The sequence below is a fragment of the Neoarius graeffei genome, chromosome 28, assembly GCF_027579695.1.
Source record: "Neoarius graeffei isolate fNeoGra1 chromosome 28, fNeoGra1.pri, whole genome shotgun sequence".
NCBI classification, from domain to species: domain Eukaryota; kingdom Metazoa; phylum Chordata; class Actinopteri; order Siluriformes; family Ariidae; genus Neoarius; species Neoarius graeffei.
Window position 1 is genome coordinate 18,117,255 of NC_083596.1, and position 26,642 is coordinate 18,143,896.

At 41.7% G+C, this 26,642-nt stretch overlaps 1 protein-coding gene across 4 annotated transcripts in view; it reads left to right on the forward strand.

Moving 5' to 3' along the window:
• Positions 1-26,642, forward strand: part of cita (citron rho-interacting serine/threonine kinase a) — a 213,702-nt gene that overhangs the window by 144,748 nt on the left and 42,312 nt on the right. For all 4 annotated transcript variants that reach the window (XM_060912899.1, XM_060912901.1, XM_060912900.1 and 1 more), the window contains exons 21-30: positions 1,794-1,903; positions 2,006-2,180; positions 7,640-7,837; positions 12,015-12,068; positions 12,224-12,421; positions 12,518-12,847; positions 16,395-16,499; positions 18,106-18,246; positions 19,182-19,289; positions 19,512-19,707. In XM_060912899.1, the coding sequence (XP_060768882.1) occupies positions 1,794-1,903; positions 2,006-2,180; positions 7,640-7,837; positions 12,015-12,068; positions 12,224-12,421; positions 12,518-12,847; positions 16,395-16,499; positions 18,106-18,246; positions 19,182-19,289; positions 19,512-19,707 (1,615 nt within the window). The remainder of the gene's footprint in view (positions 1-1,793; positions 1,904-2,005; positions 2,181-7,639; positions 7,838-12,014; positions 12,069-12,223; positions 12,422-12,517; positions 12,848-16,394; positions 16,500-18,105; positions 18,247-19,181; positions 19,290-19,511; positions 19,708-26,642) is intronic.

Consider the following 26,642-nt stretch of genomic DNA (forward strand, 5'->3'; position numbering starts at 1 on the left):
AACATTTCGATTGGATTAAGGTCAGGACTTTGACTCGGCCATTCCAAAACATTAACTTTATTCTTCTTTAACCGTTCTTTGGTAGAACGACTTGTGTGCTTAGGGTCGTTGTCTTGCTGCATGACCCACCTGCTCTTGGGATTCAGTTCATGGACAGATGTCCTGACGTTTTCCTTTAGAATTCGCTGGTATAATTCAGAATTCATTGCTCCATCAATGATGGCAAGCCGTCCTGGCCCAGATGCAGCAAAACAGGCCCAAACCATGATACTACCACCACCATGTTTCACAGATGGGATAAGGTTCTTATGCAGTGTTTTCCTTTCTCCAAACATAACGCTTCTCATTTAAACCAAAAAGTTCTATTTTGGTCTCATCCGTCCACAAAACATTTTTCCAATAGCCTTCTGGCTTTTCCACGTGATCTTCAGCAAACTGCAGACGAGCAGCAATGTTCATTTTGGAGAGCAGTGGCTTTCTCCTTGCAACCCTGCCATGCACACCATTGTTGTTCAGTGTTCTCCTGATGGTGGACTCATTAACATTTGCCAATGTGAGAGAGGCCTTCAGTTGCTTAGAAGTTACCCTGGGGTCCTTTGTGACCTCGCCAACTATTACATGCCTTGCTCTTGGAGTGATCTTTGTTGGTCGACCACTCCTGGGGAGGGTAACAATGGTCTTGAATTTCCTCCATTTGTACACAATCTGTCTGACTGTGGATTGGTGGAGTCCAAACTCTTTAGAGATGGTTTTGTAACCTTTTCCAGCCTGATGAGCATCAACGACACTTTTTTTTTCTGAGGTTCTCAGAAATCTCCTTTGTTTGTGCCATGATACACTTCCACAAACGTGTTGTGAAGATCAGACTTTGATAGATCCCTGTTCTTTAAATAAAACAGGGTGCCCACTCACACCTGATTGTCATCCCACTGATTGAAAACACCTGACTCTAATTTCACCTTCAAATTAGCTGCTAATCCTAGAGGTTCACATACTTTTGCCACTCGCAGATATGTAATATTGGATCATTTTCCTCAATAAATAAATGACCAAGTATAATATTTTTATCTCATTTGTTTAACTGGGTTCTCTTTATCTACTTTTAGGACTTGTGTGAAAATCTGATGATGTTTTAGGTCATATTTATACAGAAATCTAGAAAATTCTAAAGGGTTCACAAACTTTCAAGCACCACTGTACCTGAATGAATAATTTTATTCATAAAAAATGAGAACATCTGCTAGATGCGACAGATGATGCATTATTACACTGTTTTATGAATGTAATCATTAAAATATTTTGTCAAATACCACACTCAGCTACCAGGATAGACATTGCATCCTGGTGAACACAAAAACTCACAATAAAATTGAAATCTGTCGCTGAATCTAATCGCTTATTATTATTATTATTATTATTATGGAAATGTCACACAATCTTCACTGCTCACGCTAGGGTTTTAAAAGGAATGAGGAGTTGATTCATCATATCGTATGATGATAATAATAACTCTAACGTTTTTATTATGACACGGTTATTCTCACGGTCAGAAAAAATGGGTATAATATATCACGCCAGTGCAATACGCCTTTATTTTTGCCTCTGTGTTATTATGATCATGCAAACATGGCCAGATGTCTTCAATCATGCATGATGATGACATTTAGGCTGACTCATTTTCTTTTTAGGTTACATATTCTTTTAAATGACAGTGCTGTTGTATTAGCTGTATTGAATAGGCTTTATTTGTCTGAGTTATATTTAATGTGTGCGTGTGTTTATCTTCCCCTTAGACCATCAATGCCATGGAAAATAAGATGAAGAGTCTGGAGCAGCGTATTGCTGAGCTCTCTGAGGCCAACAAACTGGCAGCCAACAGCAGCATCTACACCCAGAAAAACATGTAAGAGACTAACGACTCTGATAGGTAATACAAGCTCAAATCAAATGAATCAAGAATGTAACTCCATGCTTTGCTGGGCTATTATATGTGTGGACTGGGCAGGAAAGCGCAGGAGGAGATGATCTCCGAGCTGCGTCAACAGAAGTTCTACCTGGAGTCGCAGGCGGGAAAGCTGGAGGCTCAAAACGCCAAGCTGGAAGAGCATCTGGAGAAGATGAGTCAGCAAGAGCAGAGCAAGAAGAGCCGGCTGATAGAGCTGGAGACCAGACTGCGTGAGGTCAGAGACGGCTGTAGGAAAATCTGAAAGACGAACAGTGTTATTGTGCAGAACAAGACGTTAATTTCTAGAAAGGATAGAAACGTGTTCGAAATTATGGCTCGAGCTCCGACGGTTTCTTTAAAGATTTCTTTAATTTGCATCTGCACTGATGCAGAACACTTAACGTTTTCCCATTTCACAATACTGATAATGACTATTAAAAATTAGCAGGAAAAAGGAACAGAAGCTTTAAGGGCGTATTCACACCTACGTTGTTTGGTCGGGACCAAACGAACCAAATTTCCCTTGGTCCGGACCTTTTGGGTTGGTCTGAATACAAACCACCGAACTCTGGTCTGGACCAATGTCGGACTCGGTGCGGACCAAAGGAACTCTGGTGCGGACCTTTTGGAGGTGTGAAAGCAGACCGGACCTAATCTGACGGTTTTGCTTTTTTGTACCTCGGGAGCTTCCGTCGTTTGTCGAGCATTATGGGAAACAGAGTCTTGACACTCCACCGCAAAGCGCAAGCACTGTTTCGGTTGTCAAGGGAACCTTACAACAGTCGTTCAGTCATTCAGACTAGTGGTAGGCTAGACTACAGAGTACAAAAAATGAGTAGGGGGCAAACGTGGGCCGAGGAAGAAACGCGTACCCTTGTGGATATATGGGCAGATGTCCACATATCTGAGCTTTTGGAGAGAACACACAAAAACGCCGACGTGTTTGCTGTATTCAGTGAGAAAATGAAGGAGAAGGGGTTCACGCGCTCCCCAGAACAATGTTGGCTAAAAGTGAAGAAACTCCGTCAGACCTACATTAAAATCAGGGACATTCTTTCAAAAAGTGGCGGTACTAGCGACGCAAAAAAGAAATTCATCTATTACGATGGATAAGACGAATATCCCGACACATACCTCCTCCGTCTTGCGTGAAGAGCCAGAACTGTCACAAAAAGATGTGCGCTCATCAGCGCTATCCTCCGTAGCCGCCTTGCCCTTTGTCGTCGTCGTTGATAAATTACTTGTACAACAGCATAGTAATCGCACAATTGTGAAAACAGTAAAAACTGGAAAAAACATATAGCTTTGAGGACATTAAAAAGAATAACAGCACGGAAAGCCTCCATGACTACTTTTGAACTTAAAGCTTTGTGCGCGTGTCGTCTCTGACCAATAGCTGAACGACCTCAGGGCGCGTGGCTTTGTTGACAGATTTTGGTCCGCTTACTAAAATGTACAGTGTGAAAGCGAACCGCACCAAAATGAAAAAATAAAAAAAACATTTGGTTCGGACCAAAGCAAGTGAACTATCGAACTATCCTGGTCTGAATACACCCTGAAAGCAGTCTTGAAAATGTGTAGAATTTTAACCATGAAATCGGACATGGTGCTGTGGCCGGTTCTGGAGCCTGTTCTTCATCTCTAATGTGTTTCAACTGCTAGAATCGGTTCTCGGACAGAGAACTTGGTTTGGTTTAGTGAAATTACTGTTGATTTGGATCCCATGTCCAGCGATTTCAGTGGCTTGGGGGTGGCATCATTTAACTTGAAAACTCATCTCGGACAAATCAAGTTGTTTTGAATTACTTCTATTAAAATAAAACATAAATTTAGCAGGGGGTTTGAAAATTATTCAGCATAAATCTGTGCAGCAAGGAGGAACTGAATAGCCAGAACGGTCTGAATGGCTGTGCTATATTACAAATGCTTATGCCACAAAATATAATTTGAGAATCTACACTTAGAATATACAGCAAGAGCATGAGTGTATTTCTCATCCTGTACGTAATATATTGAATTTGACTGCACATTTATTTAATTATCTCTCTATTTATTTATTGCCATATGTTGTGGAACACCCACATCTGATTACTTAAAGCAGATACGCAGAACCTTTATTTTTAAATACATTTCTGAGTGGATAGTATCTCCATCCTTGACTCTTGTATGCTGCATAAATGGGAATAAAAAAAACATTTTTTTTTTTTGAGCGTTAAAATCGACCACAAAGTTGGCATTCGAGCTGCCCCGCTGAGCCAGCCAGCCCTGAGTGCGTCACGTCACAGCGGTAACCGGTTTTAAGGCCGAGACCTTTGACAGCTATAGACCAAAGTCATATAAATAAAAATTTATGGTGAAAGTAAGAAATACCGTTACCGACTTGCTCAACTAAGACTGATTTGACTTCATTGATTGTGGGTTGACTCTCATTAAAACAGGATGGGTGTTATAACTTATGCAACATACATGTACATGCATGCATTTTCATTGATAAAACTTAAAAGTCTCATTAAATAATCAGATGAACTGAGACGATCACATTCTGAATCAGCAAATTAAATAATCTTATATCGGTAACTTAAACACATGATACAAGTTACATGTATTAATCTAAATGCAGGTAAACAACGTGTTGTTTTTGTTGTTTTGTATCCAAATGAGAGTCGGCGCTTACCCGTCTGTGTTCTCGCTTCTTGAAGGCCGATCTTGTGGCCGATTGTTTTGAAACCATCTGACTTTCAGTTGTTCGTTCAGTTCTCCATTCATTCGCTTCTTCCACGTAAGGGCGAGATGGCAGCAATATCCAGTGAAGAAATAAGACGGCTGCTCCACTCATTCTCTCCATACTGAGTACTCCGCCATTACTGCTCGGCTCAGGCAATTACTAAAACCTGGGACGGAACGGGATGTCACCGGTTTTAGCAACAACCGTGGGGAGATTACTGCCTGAGCAATATGTCCTGTCCCGGGTTTTACTAACAACCCTCGGCTCACTCCGGGAGAATCGGTGCAACTGAACTTGGAGTACTTTCCTTTAAATAAAATAAAATAAATACTTTCTTTTTCTTTGTTGGTAGTGCACCCTCTTTCAGTACAGGCTTATAGCCAACGCTCCTCAACAGATCAGAGGTCTCATATGAGTCTTCAGTAAAATGTGCAGAGCAGAGGAGAGACCACTTCATAGGCGCCCAATGTGCCTGTAAACCTCTCGCAAAACGCGCCCAAATCTTTGCAGTTTGAACGTTCTTGGGCCATGAATGCAACGTAAATCCACCTTCTGTCATGTTGCTGCACCCGCCAGCAACACATCTACGTAGCATGGCGATAAATTAGCTCAAAATGGAGGATCGGAGTTGCAGTCAGCTCTGTGTTTTAGTATAGTGGAAATGGCGATGAGATCGATAGACTTCCTGCTGTGATGTTACGGACGTCAAGGTGATTCACTCAGACCGCTACCTATATAAATCACTTAAATCTTAAAAATTACTATATTAGATTTATTGTTAATGCTTAAAACTATTTCTGTGCCATTCTTGAGGTCTCAAGGCATTTATAAACAAAAGTGAGGCCATAGTTCTGCGTATATGCTTTAATGGTTCAATATTCAAACAGGTAGGAACATGGTATTGATCTTGGACTAGTTAATCTGATTAACATAGGACAGTGGCTAGAATTGTGTTATAATCTTATAGACACTTTTGCCACTCATCCAAGGGGCTTCATCAGTTCTCCTGCAATTAAATTTGTATGATTCACACCCATGATGTCATGAAACTTGCTAACTTTATATCGTATGACACTGATCAGAGAGAGTAGACCGATAAACAGGATAGACCCCAGACATAGAGGGAAAATGAGAGAGAATGGTATCGGCTCAGAAAACTGAACAGGATGCGTTGGAAGAGGAAGAAGGTACACAGAAGAATAATGACTTTTTTTGTCGCGAACAAAATAGTTTTTGTTCTGAGCTACAAAAGGCTGAATAATAATGCGACTCGGGACTCGCATACAGTGGTGCTTGAAAGTTTGTGAACCCTTTAGAATTTTCTATATTTCTGCATAAATATGACCTAAAACATCATCAGATTTTCACACAAGTCCTAAAAGTAGATAAAGAGAACCCAGTTAAACAAATGAGATAAAAATATTATACTTGCTCATTTATTTATTGAGGAAAATGATCCAATATTACATATCTGTGAGTGGCAAAAGGATGTGAACCTTTGCTTTCAGTATCTGGTGTGACCCCCTTGTGCAGCAATAACTGCAACTAAACGTTTGCAGTAACTGTTGATCAGTCCTGCACACCGGCTTGGAGGAATTTTAGCCCATTCCTCCGTCCAGAACAGCTTCAACTCTGGGATGTTGGTGGGTTTCCTCACATGAAATGCTCGCTTCAGGTCCTTCCACAACATTTCGATTGGATTAAGGTCAGGACTTTGACTTGGCCATTCCAAAACATTAACTTTATTCTTCTTTAACCATTCTTTGGTAGAATGACTTGTGTGCTTAGGGTCGTTGTCTTGCTGCATGACCCAGCTTCTCTTGAGATTCAGTTCATGGACAGATGTCCTGACATTTTCCTTTAGAATTGGCTGGTATAATTCAGAATCCATTGTTCCATCGATGATGGCAAGCCGTCCTGGCCCAGATGCAGCAAAACAGGCCCAAACTATGATATTACCACCACCATGTTTCACAGATGGGATAAGGTTCTTATGCTGGAATGCAGTGTTTTCCTTTCTCCAAACATAACGCTTCTCATTTAAACCAAAAAGTTCTATTTTGGTCTCATCCGTCCACAAAACATTTTTCCAATAGCCTTCTGGCTTTTCCATGTGATCTTCAGCAAACTGCAGATGAGCAGCAATGTTCTTTTTGGAGAGCAGTGGCTTTCTCCTTGCAACCCTGCCATGCATACCATTGTTGTTCAGTGTTCTCCTGATGGTGGACTCATGAACATTAACATTAGCCAATGTGAAAGAGGCCTTCAGTTGCTTAGAAGTTACCCTGGGATCCTTTGTGACCTCGCCGACTATTACACGCCTTGATCTTGGAGTGATCTTTGTTGGTTGACCACTCCTGGGGAGGGTAACAATGGTCTTGAATTTCCTCCATTTGTACACAGTCTGTCTGCCTGTGGATTGGTGGAGTCCAAACTCTTTAGAGATGGTTTTGTAACCTTTTCCAGCCTGATGAGCATCAACAACGCTTTTTCTGAGGTCCTCAGACATCTCTTTTGTTCGTGCCATGATACGCTTCCACAAACACGTGTTGTGAAGATCAGACTTTGACAGATCCCTGTTCTTTAAATAAAACAGGGTGCCCACTCACACCTGATTGTCATCCCATTGATTGAAAACACCTGACTCTAATTTCACCTTCAAATTAACTACTAATCCTAGAGATTCACATACTTTTGCCACTCACAGATATGTAATATTGGATCATTTTCCTGAATAAATAAATGACCAAGTATAATATTTTTCTCTCATTTGTTTAACTGGGTTCTCTTTATCTACTTTTAGGACTTGTGTGAAAATCTGATGATGTTTTAGGTCATATTTATACAGAAAATTCTAAAGGGTTCACAAACTTTCAAGCACCACTGTAGCCGTTTTGAAACGTAGCTGAACCGACAGGGTCTCTGTAAGTGATTGATTGGACTTATGGGTGTGTGTGTGTCGTGAATAGATGGGTCTGGAACACGAGGAACAGAAGCTGGAGCTAAAAAGGCAGGTGACGGAGCTGACGCTGTCACTGCAGGAGAGAGAGTCTCAGATCAGCAGTCTGCAGGCGGCACGTCATGCTCTGGAAAGCCAACTACAACAGGCCAAGACTGAGCTTGAGGAGACCACGGCTGAGGCTGAAGAGGAGATCACTGCTCTTAGAGTGAGACACACACACACTATACCATACTGTACATAGTAGAGGAAATAATTACACCTTTTAGTTTCCCACTCAGCATCTTTTTCAGTTCAGTGAAGAGTTCTGTCGGATTCATCGGTGCATCACTGCTGTGTCACGGCAAAATCTGATTTACTATGCAGTTTCACAAAACTGCATTTATGCAAACGAGTCCATCTGTCACATTTCTTTAAGCCAGTCAGGCAAAGATAGAAAGATGTTTCAAATGACTGACGACGAATCCAAGCAAAGACTTCTAAACATATCGGACAACAAAGTTTGTAATAAATAATCATTTCAAATAATGGCTGAAATTTAAATAATTTGAAAAGTAGTTGGGCTACTTGTTAGCACTAGATAAGTAGCTTGTTGGTATGATTGGCCAAACAAGCCTGCCAAGTACACTTGTGTTCAAAATAATAGCAGTCCAACACGACTAACCAGATCAATCACTGTTTTTGGTGGAAATTATATTACTACATGGCAAATAATTTACCAGTAGGTGTAGTGGAGTCATAGAAAACCAACAGACCCAACATTCGTGATATGCATGTTCCTGAGTCTGTGTAATCGAATAATTAAGTGAAAGGGACGTGTTCAAAATAATAGCAGTGTGGAGTTTAATTAGTGAGATCATTCATTCCGTGAAAAAACAGATGTCAATCAGGTGGCCCTAATTTAAGGATGAAGCCAGCACATGTTGTACATGCATTTCTCTCTGAAAACCTGAGAAACATGGGTCGTTCCAGACATTGTTCAGAAGAACAGCGTGCTTTGATTAAAACGTTGATTGGAGAGGTAAAACGTATACTGTAAAGAAGTGCAGAAAATGATGGGCTGCTCAGCTAAAATGATCTCCAGTGCTTTAAAATGGACAGCAAAGCCAGAGAGACGTGGAAGAAAACAGAAGACTACCATTCGAATGGATCGAAGAATAGCCAGAATGGCAAAGACTCAGCCAATGATCAGCTCCAGGGTGATCAAAGACAGTCTGAAGTTACCTGTGAGTACTGTGACAATTAGAAGATGCCTGTGTGAAGCTAATCTATCGGCAAGAAGCCCCCGCAAAGTTCCACTGTTTAAAAAAAAAAAAGGCGTCCTGAAGAGGATACAATTTGCCAAAGAACACATCGACTGGCCTAAAGAGAAATGGAAAAACATTTTGTGGACTGATGAAAGTAAGATTGTTCTTTTTGGGTCCAAGAGCCGCAGACAGTTTTTCAGACGGCCCCCAGACAGTGAATTCAAGCCACAGTACACTCTGAAGACAGTGAAGCATGGTGGTGCAAGCATCATGATATGGGAATGTTTCTCTTACTGTGGTGTCGGGCCCATTTATCGCATACCAGGGATCATGGATCAGTTTGCATATATCAAAATACTTGAAGAGGTCATGTTGCCTTATGCTGAAGAGGAAATGCCCTTGAAATGGGTGTTTCGACAAGACAACGACCCCAAACACACCAGTAAGCGAGCAGCATCAGGGTTCAAGACCAACAAAATGAAGGTTATGGAGTGGCCAGCCCAATCCCCGGACCTTAATCCGATAGAAAACTTGTGGGGTGACATCAAAAATGCTGTTTCTGAGGCAAAACCAAGAAATGCAGAGGAATTGTGGAATGTTGTCAAATCATCCTGGGCTGGAATACCTGTTCACAGGTGCCAGAAGTTCTCAGAAACCGTGGTTATACAACTAAATATTAGTTTAGTGATTCACAGGAATGCTAAATCCTTAAGATTTTTTCAGTTTATACAGTAAATATTTGGAGTTTGTAATGAAAAATGCAGACACTGCTATTTTTTTGAACAGCCCAATGTTCATTTTTCTTCATTTTCTGTAAAGTAATTAAAATATTGATACATTTTTCTTCATGTTTTGATGTAGAATATAATGTGCATTGTTCCCAATGCATGGAAATAAAAACTATTATAAGGATTTTGAGCTTTACTCACGTTTTTAAACACACTGCTATTACTTTGAACACGACTGTACATTTCTTTTGTGCACTTTTCTGTCCGCAAGCTTCAGAATGTTGAATATTGAAAACTGCAGTCTGGCCTTCTATAATCCTTGGTGCACTGGTTTCCGACAGGAACAATCATGACAAAATGAGCTTTTTGGAGGAGGGTATACATGGGTACTGGCTTGAAAAAAAAAAAGGTCCACATCAGCCTGTCTTCACAATGATGTTGAGAAGTTTATTTGAAAGAGAAAACCCTGTCTTGTGAAATTAGGTAGTTCTTAGCCACCTTTATTAAAGAAACATACCACAGGACTGGCTCATGAGAGTACATTTTTGTCCTTTGTCTTTATTAAACTCCTTTAATACGAACCGCAGTATAGCAAACAGTGAGTCTTTATGTCCATAACAAATGTTTTGATACTTATTGTCTTGTTTGGACACCTACTGTAGAGCATACACACACACGCGCACCATTCCACCACACTGTACCATGTTGTACCAAACTGGTCTTATAGTGAAACACGTACAGTATCAGTCAAACGTTTGGATACACCTACTCATTCATAGGTTTTTCTGCATTTTGTCTATTTTCTACATTGTAGAACAATCCTAAAGACATCACAACTGTGAAATAACATGTATGGAATTGTATGGTAACCAAAAAAAGTGTTTAAAAACAATATGTTTCATATTTTATATTCTTCAAAGTAGCTAGCGTTTACCTTGATGACGCTTTGCACACTATTGGCATTATCTTAACCAGCTTCATGAGGTGGTCACCTGGAATGCTTTTCTGTTAACAGGTGCCTCGTGAAAAAGTTAATTAGAGGACTAGTTTCTTGCCTTTTTAATGCGTTTGGGATCAAATAGTAAATAATAAAAATACAGTAAATAGGGGCGGCACGATGGTGTAGTGGTTAACGCTGTCGCCTCACAGCAAGAAGGTCCGGGTTCGAGCCCCGTAGCCGACGAGGGCCTTTCTGTGCGGAGTTTGCATGTTCTCCCCGTGTCCGCGTGGGTTTCCTCCGGGTGCTCCGGTTTCCCCCACAGTCCAAAGACATGCAGGTTAGGTTAACTGGTGACTCTAAATTGACCGTAGGTGTGAATGTGAGTGTGAATGGTTGTGTGTGTCTATGTGTCAGCCCTGTGATGACCTGGCGACTTGTCCAGGATGTACCCCGCCTTTCGCCCATAGTCAGCTGGGATAGGCTCCAGCTTGCCTGCGACCCTGTAGAACAGGATAAAGTGGCTAGAGATAATGAGATGAGATGAGACAGTAAATAGGACTATTCGGGAAAGGCCGGCACAGTGGTGTAGTGGTTAGCACTGTTGCCTCACAGCAAGAAGGTCCGGGTTCGAGCCCCGTGGCCGACGAGGGCCTTTCTGTGCAGAGTTTGGATGTTCTCCCCGTGTCCGCGTGGGTTTCCTCCGGGTGCTCCGGTTTCCCCCACAGTCCAAAGACATGCAGGTTAGGTTAACTGGTGACTCTAAATTGACCGTAGGTGTGAATGTGAGTGTGAATGGTTGTCTGTGTCTGTGTGTCAGCCCTGCGATAACCTGGCGACTTGTCCAGGGTGTAGCCCGCCTTTCGCCCGTAGTCAGCTGGGATAGGCTCCAGCTTGCCTGCGACCCTGCGGCTACAGATGATAGATGGATGGATGGATGGAAGGAAGGACTATTCGGGCAGCACAGGAGTACAGTGGATATCAGCGTCGCCTTACAGCAAGAAGGTTCCGGGTTTGAACCTCACAGCCGACTTTGCGTGTTCTCCCAGTGTCTGTGTGGGTTTCTCCCACAGTTCAAAAACACGCAGGTTAGGTAAAATACCCAGCCACTTGGGTTGCACAAGCAAATGCAGGTCGCAAGCCCGGATAGATTGGGGGAGGGTTGCGTCAGGAAGGGCATCTGGTGTAAAACCTGTGCCAAATCAAATATGCGGAACAGAGCCGCTGTGACGACCCCTAACGGGAGCAGCCGAAAGAAGAAGACATTAAATAGCCCTATTTCACAACTGTAATAATCCATATTATGTCAGGAACCGCTCAACTAAGTAAAGCTAAGAGAAACGACATCCATGATTATTTTAAGACATGAAGTGTCCTTTTAATTAATAAAAAAAAAAAAAAACAAACAAACACTGAATTAGAAAGTGTGTCCAAACTTTTGAACGGTATAACACACAGATATTCTGTGTCCAGGCTCACAGGGATGACATTCAGCGCAAGTTTGATGCCCTGAGGGACAGCTGCTCGGTATGTAGCTCATCCATAATAACCGGCTTACTCATAATTCCATCATATGGTCTTTGCATCCAATATACAATCAAAACCATGTCGTTTAGAAACCCTGAGACTAATTTTGGAAGGGTTAAATATTTCGGATGTGACTTGGTGTTGTGTCACTGCAGGTGATCACAGACCTGGAGGAGCAGCTGACCCAGCTGACCCAGGAGAATGCCGAGCTGAACCGGCAAAACTTCTACCTGTCCAAACAGCTGGACGAGGTGACCGATGAAAGCGAGGAAAGACTACAGCTCAGCCAGGATGTGGAGCGTCTACGCCGAGAGGTGGCTGACAGAGAGATGCACCTGAACAATCAGAAACAGGTAGACCCCACGCAAGTCAGTGACCGGAATTCGAGGTCTTAAGAAATTTTCACTGTAATCCATAATTTAACGTTATATACCTATCTTTGTACAAAGAACATCGAGACCCTGAAGACGACGTGCAGCATGCTTGAGGAGCAGGTGGTAGAGCTGGAGACGCTGAACGATGAGCTTCTAGAGAAGGAGAGACAGTGGGAGAACTGGCGCTCAGCCCTGGAAGACGAGAAGGAGCAAGCAGAGCGACGCACCCGCGACCTTCAGCGCCTCCTCGACAACGAGAAACAGAACCGACTGCGTGCTGATCAGCGCAGCACTGAATCCCGCCAGGCTGTGGAGCTGGCTGTGCGCGAGCACAAGGCCGAAATCCTTGCCCTCCAGCAGGCGCTCAAGGAGCAGAGGCTCAAAGCTGAAAGTCTGTCTGATACAGTGAGTCACACACACTTCCCCATGTTTCATAAGACTTCTACTGACTCTGTGAATCTCATCACTCAAGTTCTATAATTCCCACTTACATTTTTTCTCTGTATATATTTGGAAGATTAGTTATTCGTATTAAAAATGGAGTCTCTGCTCCTGTGTCACTGTATCCCAGATCCTGAGCTGTAACTGATGGATGCTTAGCCAGTGCTGAGATAATTATAGATTCCAGTATCGAATCCTTAGCCTAGAACCGACATGTGGTATTCTACTGCTGATAGAGTGAAGTATTTACAAATACCCTGAAAATCAAATATATTTACACCACTATAGTATAGTCTTTTGGTAATTTCATCTCATCTCATTATCTCTAGCCGCTTTATCCTTCTACAGGGTCGCAGGCAAGCTGGAGCCTATCCCAGCTGACTACGGGCGAAAGGCGGGGTACACCCTGGACAAGTCGCCAGGTCATCACAGGGCTGACACATAGACACAGACAACCATTCACACTCACATTCACACCTACGGTCAATTTAGAGTCACCAGTTAACCTAACCTGCATGTCTTTGGACTGTGGGGGAAACCGGAGCACCCGGAGGAAACCCACGCGGACACGGGGAGAACATGCAAACTCCGCACAGAAAGGCCCTCGCCGGCCATGGGGCTCGAACCCAGGACCTTCTTGCTGTGAGGCGACAGCGCTAACCACTACACCACCGTGCCACCCCTTTTGGTAATTTGAAATGTATAAAAATAGAAGATGTATGTTTTCTCAAATGGGGCGGCACGGTGGTGTAGTGGTTAGCGCTGTCTCCTCACAGCAAGAAGGTCCGGGTTCGAGCCCCGTGGCCGGCGAGGGCCTTTCTGTGTGGAGTTTGCATGTTCTCCCCATGTCCGCGTGGGTTTCCTCCGGGTGCTCCGGTTTCCCCCACAGTCCAAAGACATGCAGGTTAGGTTAACTGGTGACTCTAAATTGACCGTAGGTGTGAATGTGAGTGTGAATGGTTGTCTGTGTCTATGTGTCAGCCCTGTGATGACCTGGCGACTTGTCCAGGGTGTACCCCGCCTTTCGCCCGTAGTCAGCTGGGATAGGCTCCAGCTTGCCTGCGACCCTGTAGAACAGGATAAAGCGGCTAGAGATGATATGTTTTCTCAAATGTGCGTCATGTTTTGTATTTCTGTCCGCTCTGAAAACACTATTTCAAAATCATGCTAAAGGAATACGGCAGTGTTTTTTAACCAACTTCTAAACTTAGGATGGAAATTTAAGGGTAGTTGTTAAATTCTGTCAAATGTTTGAATTACGCAACTATAAAACCAAAATTTGGGTTGCTTACTCTTTCCAGAAGGTTTGTGGCATCCATACTGTGCAAAAGTCTTAAGGCCCGGTCCCACAATACTGATAACTATATTACGATAACTATAAATAAATCAGTCCCCTGCAGTTTATGTGGTTGGTGGTCACACCAGACCAATAACAATACCTATAACCCAGGCCTGGGTTTATCCGTATCGGTGAGATTGCTTCTGGAGTGATTTTTCTAGGCCTGGACCTGATCTGATAAAACATCTGACTAATCAGGTAATTGTGTTTACATGTGGTGTTGTCGGAGCACGTGCTATTTTTCCCGGGCATCTTTGTACATCCTTGTTGCATCATGAAGTCACGGAATACGGATTCACGGAAAATAAAAAAATATAATACAAAGCACAGATCTTTTATTCACCGTTATGTGATATATTCCATGAAATATCAATAGTAAATTAATAAAGTAAACATATAAACGCAGGTAAGAGATTTTAATTATGAACTTCGGCAGTCCAAACATTTAATTGTTTTAGACTTTTTTTTTTTATCCGTGATGCATCATCTGTATGAAATCGGTAACCAATCTGTAATATACTGAAACGTCCGTGACCAATCCGTAAATTATTAGCATCCGTATTAAAATCCGTAACCACTCCGTATTTTGTATCCTTTTTTGTTGTGTTTCCGTAGTCCGTGGCCTATCCGTGTTTTGTCACCCATCGGAGTGTGTGCGTGGGTTGTTTTGAAGTCCGAGCTATACAGTACAACCCGGAATAATGTGCTACTACTTGGAAAAAACTTCCATGACTATTCCTAAGTTGCATGCATTTGTTTACCTGAGTGGCAGGACCAAGCGATATTATAGTTGTGGTGTGACTGCTCCAGACTGGAACTAAATTCAGGCATAGTTGTAGTTCTAGTTATCAGTGTTGTGGGACCGGGCCCTTAGGCACCCTATTTTATTTATTTTTTTCATACAAACTTTGTTATAGATTTCTATTTTATGACGTCTACATTATCGAATCAGTACAGAAACATTTCAGAGTTCCAAACGTTCGTTTTCCAGCACAAAATGAAATGTTACAGAAAAGAAAATGTTGGTATCTGAGCAGCATATTACATAAGAGACCACTTTTCAGATGAAAAAAGAAAATATAATGAAGACTACTGGGTTTTGCTGCAAATTTAAGAAGCAAGTATGAAAGTCAGTGTCCAGAAGAACTGTGGCTGGTTCTGCGAGATGCTCTGTAAAACCGACAGCTCATTTCCACATAAAACTGCACTAATTGGGCCTGAGACTACTATTTTTTTTTTCTTTTAAAGCAAAGGGTCGTCTTGCACCAAACATTGACTTTATTTCGTTTATTATGACTTACTGCTTCCTGTTTTATAGTATTTATTTTAATGTTGAAACCTTTCATTTCATTATTTTTAAGCCATTTTAGGTCAACAGCATTTCTTTATGTGCGCCTAAGACTTTTGCACAGTACCGTACACTACCGTTCAAAAGTTTGGGGTCACCCAGACAATTTTGTGTTTTCCATGAAAAGTCACACTTTTATTGACCACCATAAGCTGTAAAACGAATAGAAAATATAGTCAAGACATTTTTCTGGCCATTTTGAGCATTTAATCGACCCCACAAATTAATGTGATGCTCCAGAAACTCAATCTGCTCAAAGGAAGGTCAGTTTTATAGCTTCTCTAAAGAGCTCAACTGTTTTCAGCTGTGCTAACATGATTGTACAAGGGTTTTCTAATCATCCATTAGCCTTCTGAGGCAATGAGCAAACACATTGTACCATTAGAACACTGGAGTGAGAGTTGCTGGAAATGGGCCTCTATACACCTATGGAGATATTGCACCAAAAACCAGACATTTGCAGCTAGAATAGTCATTTACCACATTAGCAATGTATAGAGTGGATTTCTGATTAGTTTAAAGTGATCTTCATTGAAAAGAACAGTGCTTTTCTTTCAAAAATAAGGACATTTCAAAGTGACCCCAAACTTTTGAACGGTAGCGTATATAATGAAGTTGGTAACACACAACCACAAATTCCTCACTTTAAAACAGTAGTTCTATCTCTCAGTGGATGGATTATACATATTTGTAGCTTAGTTTCCACGTAAGAATTCATGCTTAAAAAGCTATGTAGAAAATGCAGATTTAATTTAAACTGTAACGGTCTCAAAATCCTTTAGTGTGTTGTGTCTGAGATTCATTGCTACTGTTGTGACCTGCAGTTGAATGATCTGGAGAAGAAGCATGCCATGTTGGAGATGAATGCTCGAAGCCTCCAGCAGAAACTAGAAACTGAGAGAGAGCTTAAGCAGAGGCTGATGGAGGAGGTTTGTCTCGCACACACTGGCATTTGGAGCAGCATGAATTCACCTATTGGTCTATTTTCCGAGCCAGCTCTCAACATAACATCGTCTGTCTAACAACCTCATAGACTGCTGCCTCAGTCTATATGGATTCAGCCATGCTACTTGAATCTCCGATTAGCAGAAACTTATGTGATTTATATTTAAGATTGTTGTCACCATCAGCTATACAGGGGGTATCAAAGTTAGTGGTTAGCAGGGACAAGTGTTCGCATCTCAGGTTATGATGCTGGTCCCCCATACAAAGTAATTTCCATAAAAGAATGCTTTACTCTCCTGTGGACTTGTAGATAGAACCACTGAGACAACCATTGATTCTTGAATGCTGCATATATGCATGCAGTGGTGCTTGAAAGTTTGTGAACCCTTTAGAATTTTCTTTATTTCTGCATAAATATGACCTAAAACATCATTAGATTTTCACACAAGTCCTAAAAGTAGATAAAGAGAACCCAGTTAAACAAACGAGACAAAAATATTATACTTGGTCATTTATTTATTCGGGAAAATGATCCAATATTACATATAATTCAGAATTCATTGTTTCATCAATGATGGCAAGCCGTCCTGGCCCAGATGCAGCAAAACAGGCCCAAACTATGATATTACCACCACCATGTTTCACAGATGGGATAAGGTTCTTATGCTGGAATGCAGTGTTTTCCTTTCTCCAAACATAACGCTTCTCATTTAAACCAAATGTTCTATTTTGGTTTCATCCGTCCACAAAACATTTTTCCAATAGCCTTCTGGCTTGTCCACGTGATCTTTAGCAAACTGCAGACGAGCAGCAATGTTCTTTTTGGAGAGCAGTGGCTTTCTCCTTGCAACCCTGCCATGCACACCATTGTTGTTCAGTGTTCTCCTGATGGTGGACTCACGAACATTAGGCAATGTGAGAGAGGCCTTCGGTTGCTTAGATGTTACCCTGGGGTCCTTTGTGACCTCGCCGACTATTACACGCCTTGCTCTTTGAGTGACCTTAGCTGGTCAGCCACTCCTGGGGAAGGTAACAGTGGTCTTGAATTTCCTCCATTTGCACACAATCTGCCTGACTGTGGATTGGTGGAGTCCAAACTCTTTGGAGATGGTTTTGTAACCTTTTCCAGCCTGATGAGCATCAACAACGCTTTTTCTGAGGTCCTCAGAAATCTCCTTTGTTCGTGCCACGATACACTTCCACGAACATGTGAAGATCTGATTTTGATAGATCCCTGTTCAAATAAAACAGGGTGCCCAGTCACACCTGATTATCATCCCATTGATTGAAAACACCTGACTCTAATTTCCCCTTCAAATTAACTGATAATCCTAGAGGTTCACATACTTTTGCCACTCACAGATGTGTAATACTGGATCATTTTTCTCAATAAATAAATGACCACGTGTAATATTTTTTGTCTCATTTGTTTAACTGGGTTCTCTTTATCTACTTTTCGGACTTGTGTGAAAATCTGATGTTGTTTTAGGGCCTATTTATGCAGAAATAAAGAAAATTCACAAACTTTCAAGCACTACTGGAGTTAAAGTGATTACTTCAGTTGATCATTGTATGTGTTTGACATTTCAGCAAGGAAAGCTGCAGCAGCAAATGGACCTCCAGAAGACCCACATCTTCAGACTGACTCAGGGTCTGCAGGAAGCACTGGACCAAACTGACCTGCTCAAGACTGAGAGAACAGATCTCGAATACCAGCTAGAAAATATACAGGTATACACACACTTTTGATCATCATGCAGTTTCCTATATTGTATTCCCAGCACTTGTTACGCCATTTACCAACCTTTTTCTGCTACCTAACTATGCTGAACAGCTAATCAAAAGCACTTTGAGAGGCCCGAATCATTGATGACTCCTCAGGGATGAATGCAGCACATTGATTCAGATAGAATGAGACAGATTAAGAAGTAGTGAAGCAAAGGCTCTGACTAGATCCTGACTCCCACAGTCTGTCTGCGTCCATACTGTAATTATACTCTCCTACACATGCTCAACTCGCACGGTTAATGATCTGTTGTTCTTGCTGTCCTCTGCTGATACCTCAAATGCATCACATTTGCGCACACACAAAAACAGGGAGATTGAGAGTGCATTTACTGTATTCTGACAGTACAGATGGCTTTTGGGCTCAGAGAGTCATGTTCAATTACTGAATGACTGATCGGCACTGTTAAAACATCCACGTCCATCTTAAGACGCTGGTTAGCGCTATACAGTTCCTGCCACGATTACTGCCACTCCTTGTAAACATTAATAAAAAGGGTGAGAGCAACTCTACCTTTTGGTGAAGTCACTTCATCTCACACTGAAAAAAAAATGAGAAAAATCCAACCTTTAATTGAAATAAATTTATTCAGAGGAAAAAACATTTTATAAGGTTGGAGATACAGAGCATGGCATGTCAGACCATTCCTTTTTACACCAGATCATCCAGGGTCCGAGGCCCTTTCTTGTGCTCTGTCCTCTTCAGCTCACCGCACAGGTTTTCAGTGGGGTTCATGTTTTCATCAAAGAGTGTCTTACAGGTTACCGCATTCATCTTCAACCAGCAAGCTGTCTCTGCTCATACACTTTCAGACTAAACTCAGTGATTCAAACTAAGCAGCTTTGAGCAATGTCCCGTGGTCTCTTCATCTTCTCTCTAGGCCGTGTACTCTCATGAGAAGGTGAAGATGGAGGGCACAATCTCTCAGCAGACCAAACTCATCGACTTCCTTCAGGCCAAGATGGACCAACCCATCAAGAAAAAGAAGGTTTGAAGGATAGATTTAAAAAAAATAAACAAGGCTTATTCCCAGGCTTGATTTAATCTTCATTTTCACTAAACTGTCCCTAAGATGTCTTTACCAGCTTTAATGCTGGAATCATTTATAATTGTTTGTCTGTAAGGAATCAATAAGGTGTCAGAGAATGTTAAGTAGAAGGACATTTCCCAGAGCAGCATGAGACGGTCTCTCTGTTGCCCCGTCCTGTAGGGGATTTTTGGACGTCGGCGGGAGGAAATGATTGCTGCCGGTAATGGGGCAGTAGGCATGGCTCAGGGGCAGCCAGCAGTGCCTATGCAGTACAGCGACATGAAGGCAGCGCTGGATAAGGAGCGAGCACGGTGCACTGAGCTGGAGGAGGCCCTGCAAAAGATGAGGATAGAGCTGCGCACACTAAGAGAGGAAGGTAAGGAACAAACGCTTACTAGCTGTGTTTAACTATGTCCAACTCACAATACAGTGAACCTTTCACGTGGTATCCTATTTTGTAGTGCACAGCAATAGATAGGGTACTATGTACCCAAGTGGCTTCAGAAAGCCCATAATGCACTGCATCGTTTAGTCCAGGGCTTTTCAAAGTGTGGGGCGCGCCTCCCCTGGGGGGCGCCAGAGTTCTTCAGGGGGGGCGCAACGTGAGGAAACATAAACCAGAATAAGTTACTATTGCGGACATTTAGCGAACTTCAGCTAGCCTTTACCAGAGACAAAATGGATCGATTTTTAGTACCTAAAGCTACAGTGAGTGAGGAGACAGAGTCTGGGCCAAGCAAAAAACCAGACCCTCCAGGATTTCGCGATGTTGCGATTCAACCAATCCCCGCGAATTCAGGGCGGTGTTGCAATTATATCCAATCACCGCAACCTTCCCGCAAATTTGACCAATCGTTGGCGTCGTCTTGAGGTGACGTCGACAAACTACCTTCCGCCTTACTTCCGTGTATACGTTCAAGAGAAGCAGCATGCGCACAGTGTTGCCAGATTGGGCAGTTTTAAGTGCATTTTGGCGGGTTTTGAACATATTTTGGGCTGGAAAACGTCAGCAGTATCTGGCAACACTGCATGTGCGAGACAATGTTTATATAGGCTTAAATTCTGTTACTGAAAGTGTGTTATGTTTACAGTGAAGGACTGTGTGCACTTTACATTATTTTTTTACTTAATACAAGAAATTAATGGCTGCCAACATTTTTGCCAAAATGGTATTTTATTTTCCATTGTTTAGGCAGCTTCAGCATCATACTGTGAGATTCTGTTCAAATTGTTTTTTTTCTTCTATGAAGCCTGAGCCATTTATTTTATTAGTTTATAATTATTGTTTAATTTAGTCTTCAGGAGAGACTGCCTGCACACAGTACTAGTATTAATAGTTTTTTTTTTTCTTTAAATGAAAGCTGAGGCATTTATATTATATTTTAAGGTAACTTCATGTTGTGCTGTGAGGTTCTATGCACTTTAACTTTATTTGGATAAGTAAAGCCTATTTTTCTGCATTTTTGTAGTCCTGGTAATACATCACTCAATTTTAAATCACAAAAAGAGAAAATCGCAACAATTTCTCGCAACTTTCACTTCCTCCCGCAATGTAATCGCAACAAAAACCTAAAAAACACCGCAGCTTTCATCGCAATTTTTTTGGAAAAACCCCGCAACATCAGACATTTTAGCCCGCAACAATCACAAAAAAGGCCAGCGAAATCCTGGGGGGACTGAAAAAAGAAGGAAGTATGACCACGATTATTTAAAGTTTGGATTTTCATGGACTGGATCTGAAGATGCTCCACTGCCACAGTGTGTCGTCTGCCAAGAGGTGCTAGCTAACGATGCTATGAGATGTTTAAAATGTGTAAAACAAGATGTTTTAAAAAGAAAAACAGATGTTTAAAATGTGTAAAAAAAAAAAAAAGATGTTTTAAAAAGCACAGATGTTTAAAATGTGTAAAAGAAAAAAATAAGTGTACAACAACCATTTTTTTTTTAAAATATGAATGGAACATTAAGTATAGCAACAACAAGAATTGTGAGGGGGGGCGCTGTTGTTTATTTGCTCTCTGAGGGGGGGGCTGACTCTTCCATAGTCCATAGCCTTGATAGAGTAAAATAATTGCATGGAGAATTAATTGACTAACATTGTTTTTGCTACAAAATGTGATTAGTGTTGCAGAGCAATGAACAAAGCCATGTAATGTAGTGTACAAAATCATTTATGTTTCCTGTAATAGTGTTGTAAGGGACCATTTTGAAAACGGTGTCTATTCTTCTTTCTTTTTCACCCATTCAGTGCCTCTTTTTTATTTTTATTTTTTTTCCTCTCAAAAATCTCCCCTCTTGGGAACCCGGGGTAGAATAGGTCCCCCGCACCCCCTTGCTTAATCGTAAGAGGTGATAAATGGGGCGACTTGTTGGCCGTGAGTTGCACCCCATGTCGGTGAAGGAAGCGATCCTGGTACTTTGCTGTGGCTACCACAGGTCCAACACAGTACTTTGGTGCCTACTTCACTCAGACGGGTGGTTGGAAGGGCCCACTCAAACCAATCGGCTAGTCAAAGATTTTTCTGGAACAACATCTGGCAGAAACACTGACGATGCCTTTACTCTCCCCAGAAGACTTTGGCAGAAAGTCAATCGAGCAAGAACACTTCAGTTCCCATGCTCGAGTATACCATCCCTGTATTCTTGGTGCACATCTGGAGGATAACTGTAGCTCTGTGCATCCCTTTGTTGGGCTCCTAGGCAGGTGAGGAGAAGAAATAATTAAACAAAACTCAATCAGTATGGCTAAAAAACAAACCCCCAAAAAACAGATACTAGAACAAGATGCTGATTGCGATGCTGGCTGAAGACCTCCCTCAAATAACGATATTTCTATAGTCTCTGCTACCAAATATGCCTCTTTCTAAACATGTACAATTTGCTATACAAAAAGGAATCTCAGGAATAACAGGGACAGTTAAAGATGTCAAAAAATTGAGGTCTGGTCAAATACTGATCGAATGTCAAAAAAATCCCATTTGGAAAACCTCTTGCACTGTAACATGCTGGCAAACGTCCCAGTAAAGACTTTTCCACATCCTATCCTGAACAACTGCAAAGGAGTAATCCATACCAGAGAGTTGCATGACATGGAAGGTGTGACAGAAGTGAAAAGAATAACACTCAAAAAAGATGACGGAAGAGCTCAAACCGGCAACTACATCCAAACTTTCAACCAATTCCATCCCCGGAAAGAATCCAAGGGGCTACCTGAGTGTTCCTGCTGATACTTTCATCCCTAACCCCTAACTGTCAGAAATTCGGTCATGGTTCTGCAGGTTGCACAAAGCAAGCCAACCTGTTGCAACTGTGGCAAGGAAGGATATGAGCAGACATGTTCAAGACCTTCAAAATGCTGAAATTGCTGCATTCTCCAAAGTTTGTCCCATCTGGATCAAAGAAAAAGATTCAAAGGATTAAATGTATCAAGAAAAAAGCTACCCAGATGCACATAAACTGGTTGAGAGCTTTCTGACCTCCAAATTTGAAAGGTCATTTGCTTCCATCATCAAAACCACGATACATACTGTCGATTGCCAGACAGACTTGACCTGGGTGAACGTAGACTCAGGACTCTTAATTAGAAACAAGACCATGAACGTCCAAAGCAAGAACACGGCATGCCAGACTTTTATATATCAAAATCCAAGCATGCCAGCAGAACACAACCAGCCATCAAAAGAGCTGAACTATAAATTGACCTAACTTTTATGCAAGCCTGGACGACTACCACCCGACTTCTCCTAGCAGGTCTGGAATGACCTCTGCGGAAGCAACTACTTCCCCGTAATAATAACCTCACTCAAAACAAAAATGCAACCAAAAACCTCAAGGTGTAAATTTTAAAAAAAGAAAGAAAGAAAAGAAAAAGCAAACTCGAGCTGCTTCCAAACCCTCTGCAACAAGAAATTTAAGCAGAAGCCTCATCCAAAGCAGAATTCCATATAGAATTTCACCAAAACTCTCGCAGATATTGCAGACTAAACCGTTCCAAAGACCTCAGGAAAACCAGGTCACAGATTCAACCTATGGTTTGATGATGACTGTAAAAAGGCTACTGAAGTCCAGAAAAAAAGCAGAGATTGTTCAGTAAACCTCCAGCAACAGAGAACCTCACCAAACTGAAAAATTGTCATGCCCAAGCATGTAGGACCATCAGTGAAACACAGAGAGACAGAGCTGGAGGAACTCCAACATATCTAACACATCCACAAAGAAAATATGGGACCTGATCAAAAAGATGAAGGCCAAAGGCACTGGATCTCAAATTCAACATATCAAACACCAGGGCAGCCTACTAACTACCAATCGGGAAATAGCAAACCAGTTAGCAGAAACATTTGAGAAGAACTCTTCCATAGAGTCTGTCATCCCAAATTCAAAGCCATCCGGATACAAGAAAATGAAATCGACTCAACTTCCTCTCAGAAGTTTTTCTCAGAAGGGCTTTCGCAATCAAAGAGCTCCTACACTCCCTAAGGAACTCTGATGATACGACAGTCGGACTAGATAAAATACATTACCAATTCCCAAAACACATACCCCCTAGTATACTGCCTCTCCTTCTGGAATCTTTGAATAACATCTGGAAATCATGAAACATACCCAGGTCATGGCAAGAAGCAACGATTATACCTATTCCCAAACCTGGAAAGGACCACACTGACCCTAATAACTACCGCCCAACCACTCTGACGAGCTGCCTCTATAAAACCATGGACAGAATGCTGAATAACCAACTCATCTGGATATTTGAATCTGAGAATCACTTGAGTAAATACCAATGTGGTTTCAGATGAGGAAAGAGCACTCTTGGTTACCTTATTCGGCTCAAGTCCTATATACTTGGTTTTGTTCGAAAAGAACATGTAGTCGCCATCTTCAGCCTAGAAAAGGCGTATGATCTAACTTGGAGATAAGGCATCCTAAAGGACTTATTCCAAATGGGCCTCGGAGGACATCTGCCCATTTTTATCTCTAATTTCCTGGCTAACAGACACTTCCAAGTCCAAGTGAGAACTACTCTTTCAAAACCACAATGACGAGCTTCCCCAAGGAATCATCCTCTCCGTCACCGTTTTCAGTATCAAAATAAACAGCATAATAAGCACTATTAGACCAAATATTTTCTGCAGTCTTGATGTGGACAACTTCTGTAATCAGCTACTGGGGGAAAAGCATGAACACAATTGAAAGACAGCTACAATTATGCATAAATGAGACCAATATATGGTCAGTTAAACATGGCTTTTAATTCTCCAAAACTAAAACTGCCTGCTCACACTTTTGTCTACTGCAGTCTCTTCCTCATGACCCTGAGCTCTTCTAGGATGGAGAACCTATTAAAGTGGTCAAAGAGTTTAAATTCCCAGGAATCGCCTTTGATAACAAGCTGACCTTCATTCCACACATGAAATCTTTGAGAACCAGATGTCTCAAAGCACTTGATATTATAAAGGTCTTGGCCAAAAATAAATGGTTTGCAGAATGCTCAGTATTACTGCGCGTCTACCGAGTGCTTATCAGATCTTGACTGGACTATGGGAGAATAGTTTACCGGTTCGCCAGGAAGTCATACATACAAATGATGGATACCATCCATCATCAAGGACAAAGACTAGCCCTGGGAGCCTTCAGGATCTCTCCTGTACAGAACCTATACATAGAAGCAAATGACTCCAGAACAGGTGTCTGAAACTTGCCCTCTGAACTGCATCCAAACTTAAGGCAAACCAAAATAACCCAGCGTTTGCTGTGGTCTTCCAACACCAACAACTACAGTTATATGAGACCAGACCCTAAGTTTATCGGTCCTTTCAGAGTCAGAATAAAACCCCACCTGGAAAACCTTAACATCAATCTGAACAATTTGACTCAAACACACTTCTCTATCCCTTCATGGAACCTGAAAAGACCCATCATCATGAACTTGGGCCTTCATAAGAAGGTAACGACTCGCCCAAACGTCTACCTCTAACAATTCTCAGACATAAGATGCCGGTTCCCTCTCCATAGATCCATCTTCACAGATGGTGCCAAAGCGAGCAATCATGTATCTGCGGCAATAGCAACCGAATACATTCATTATGGACTATCCATCTTCTCCCAGAAGAAAGTTGAGTCTACAAAGCTGAACCCTGCACTCTGCTCCTAGCACTTGAACATATAGAAGATGCCAAACAACGGAATTCTTTAATTTACACAGATTCAAAATCATGTCTCCAAGCTCTGGAATACCTAATATTAGATCACCCCATAACCATCAGCATTTTAAACAAACTTGAACTCCTACAAAGACAAAAGCTTAACATTTATCTTCTCCTGGATCCCAGGCCATAGTGGCCTATCGGGTATTGAGCAGGCAGACAGAGCAGCCAGGAGAGCCCTTTGCGAAGAAATTACCCAATGCCAAATACCAGCCTCTGATCTCAAAACTATACTGGCCTTCTCCGTTTCAAAGAGATGGCAATCTGAATGGAATGAATACCCTGACAACAAAATACATTAAATAATCCCCTCGATCAATATGAATCGTCCTTTTTCCTTTAAAACACAACCAAATGGCGTACACTAGATGCCGTGTCGGCCACTCCAGACTCACCCATGGCTTCTTACTAAAAGGCAAAGAACCACCAACCTGACACCTCTGTAAAGAGTCCCTGTCATTAAAGCATATTTTACTCCTCCGCCATGCTTTTAATGCCACAAGACATCGATTTTATTTTCAAAAAACGTTGCGCGATGTATTCAACAAGGTGCCATCATGAAAGGTCCTTGGATTTTTATCAAATACGCTCTTGAAACATCTTGTATAGTCGTCTTCCTGTTCGCGTATCCTCTGTCTGTCTGTCTGTCTGTAACCTTTTTTCTCATGTATAACTTAAACCCACAACCATCTCTTCTCATTTATAATTTCACTTATTATTTTCTGTTAGTCTTCTTTGAGCCAGCTACTCACCAAAGTGGGTAATTCTATTTATTGTGACCTTCTACATATAATATGGCATCACCTGTGTATTCACTGCATCCTTTTGATCAATCTACTTAGCCTCATAATTTGATTTTGTTTTTCTTCCGTTACTCATTAGTTTTATTCCAAAAACGCCCTCTTGCCATGACCTCATCCCAAACGCTGAAATGGCGATAAATCTACCGATCTACATCAACAATCTCACTTTAATATCTTCCCTCTTTTTCCTGACTCATTTTTTTTTTGTGTGTGTGTTGAGTCCATGTTTGTAGCACTGGAATCAGCATTTTAATCAGATGTAGCATTGTAATCAGCTTTCGTTCTTGTATTTTGCTGTTTAG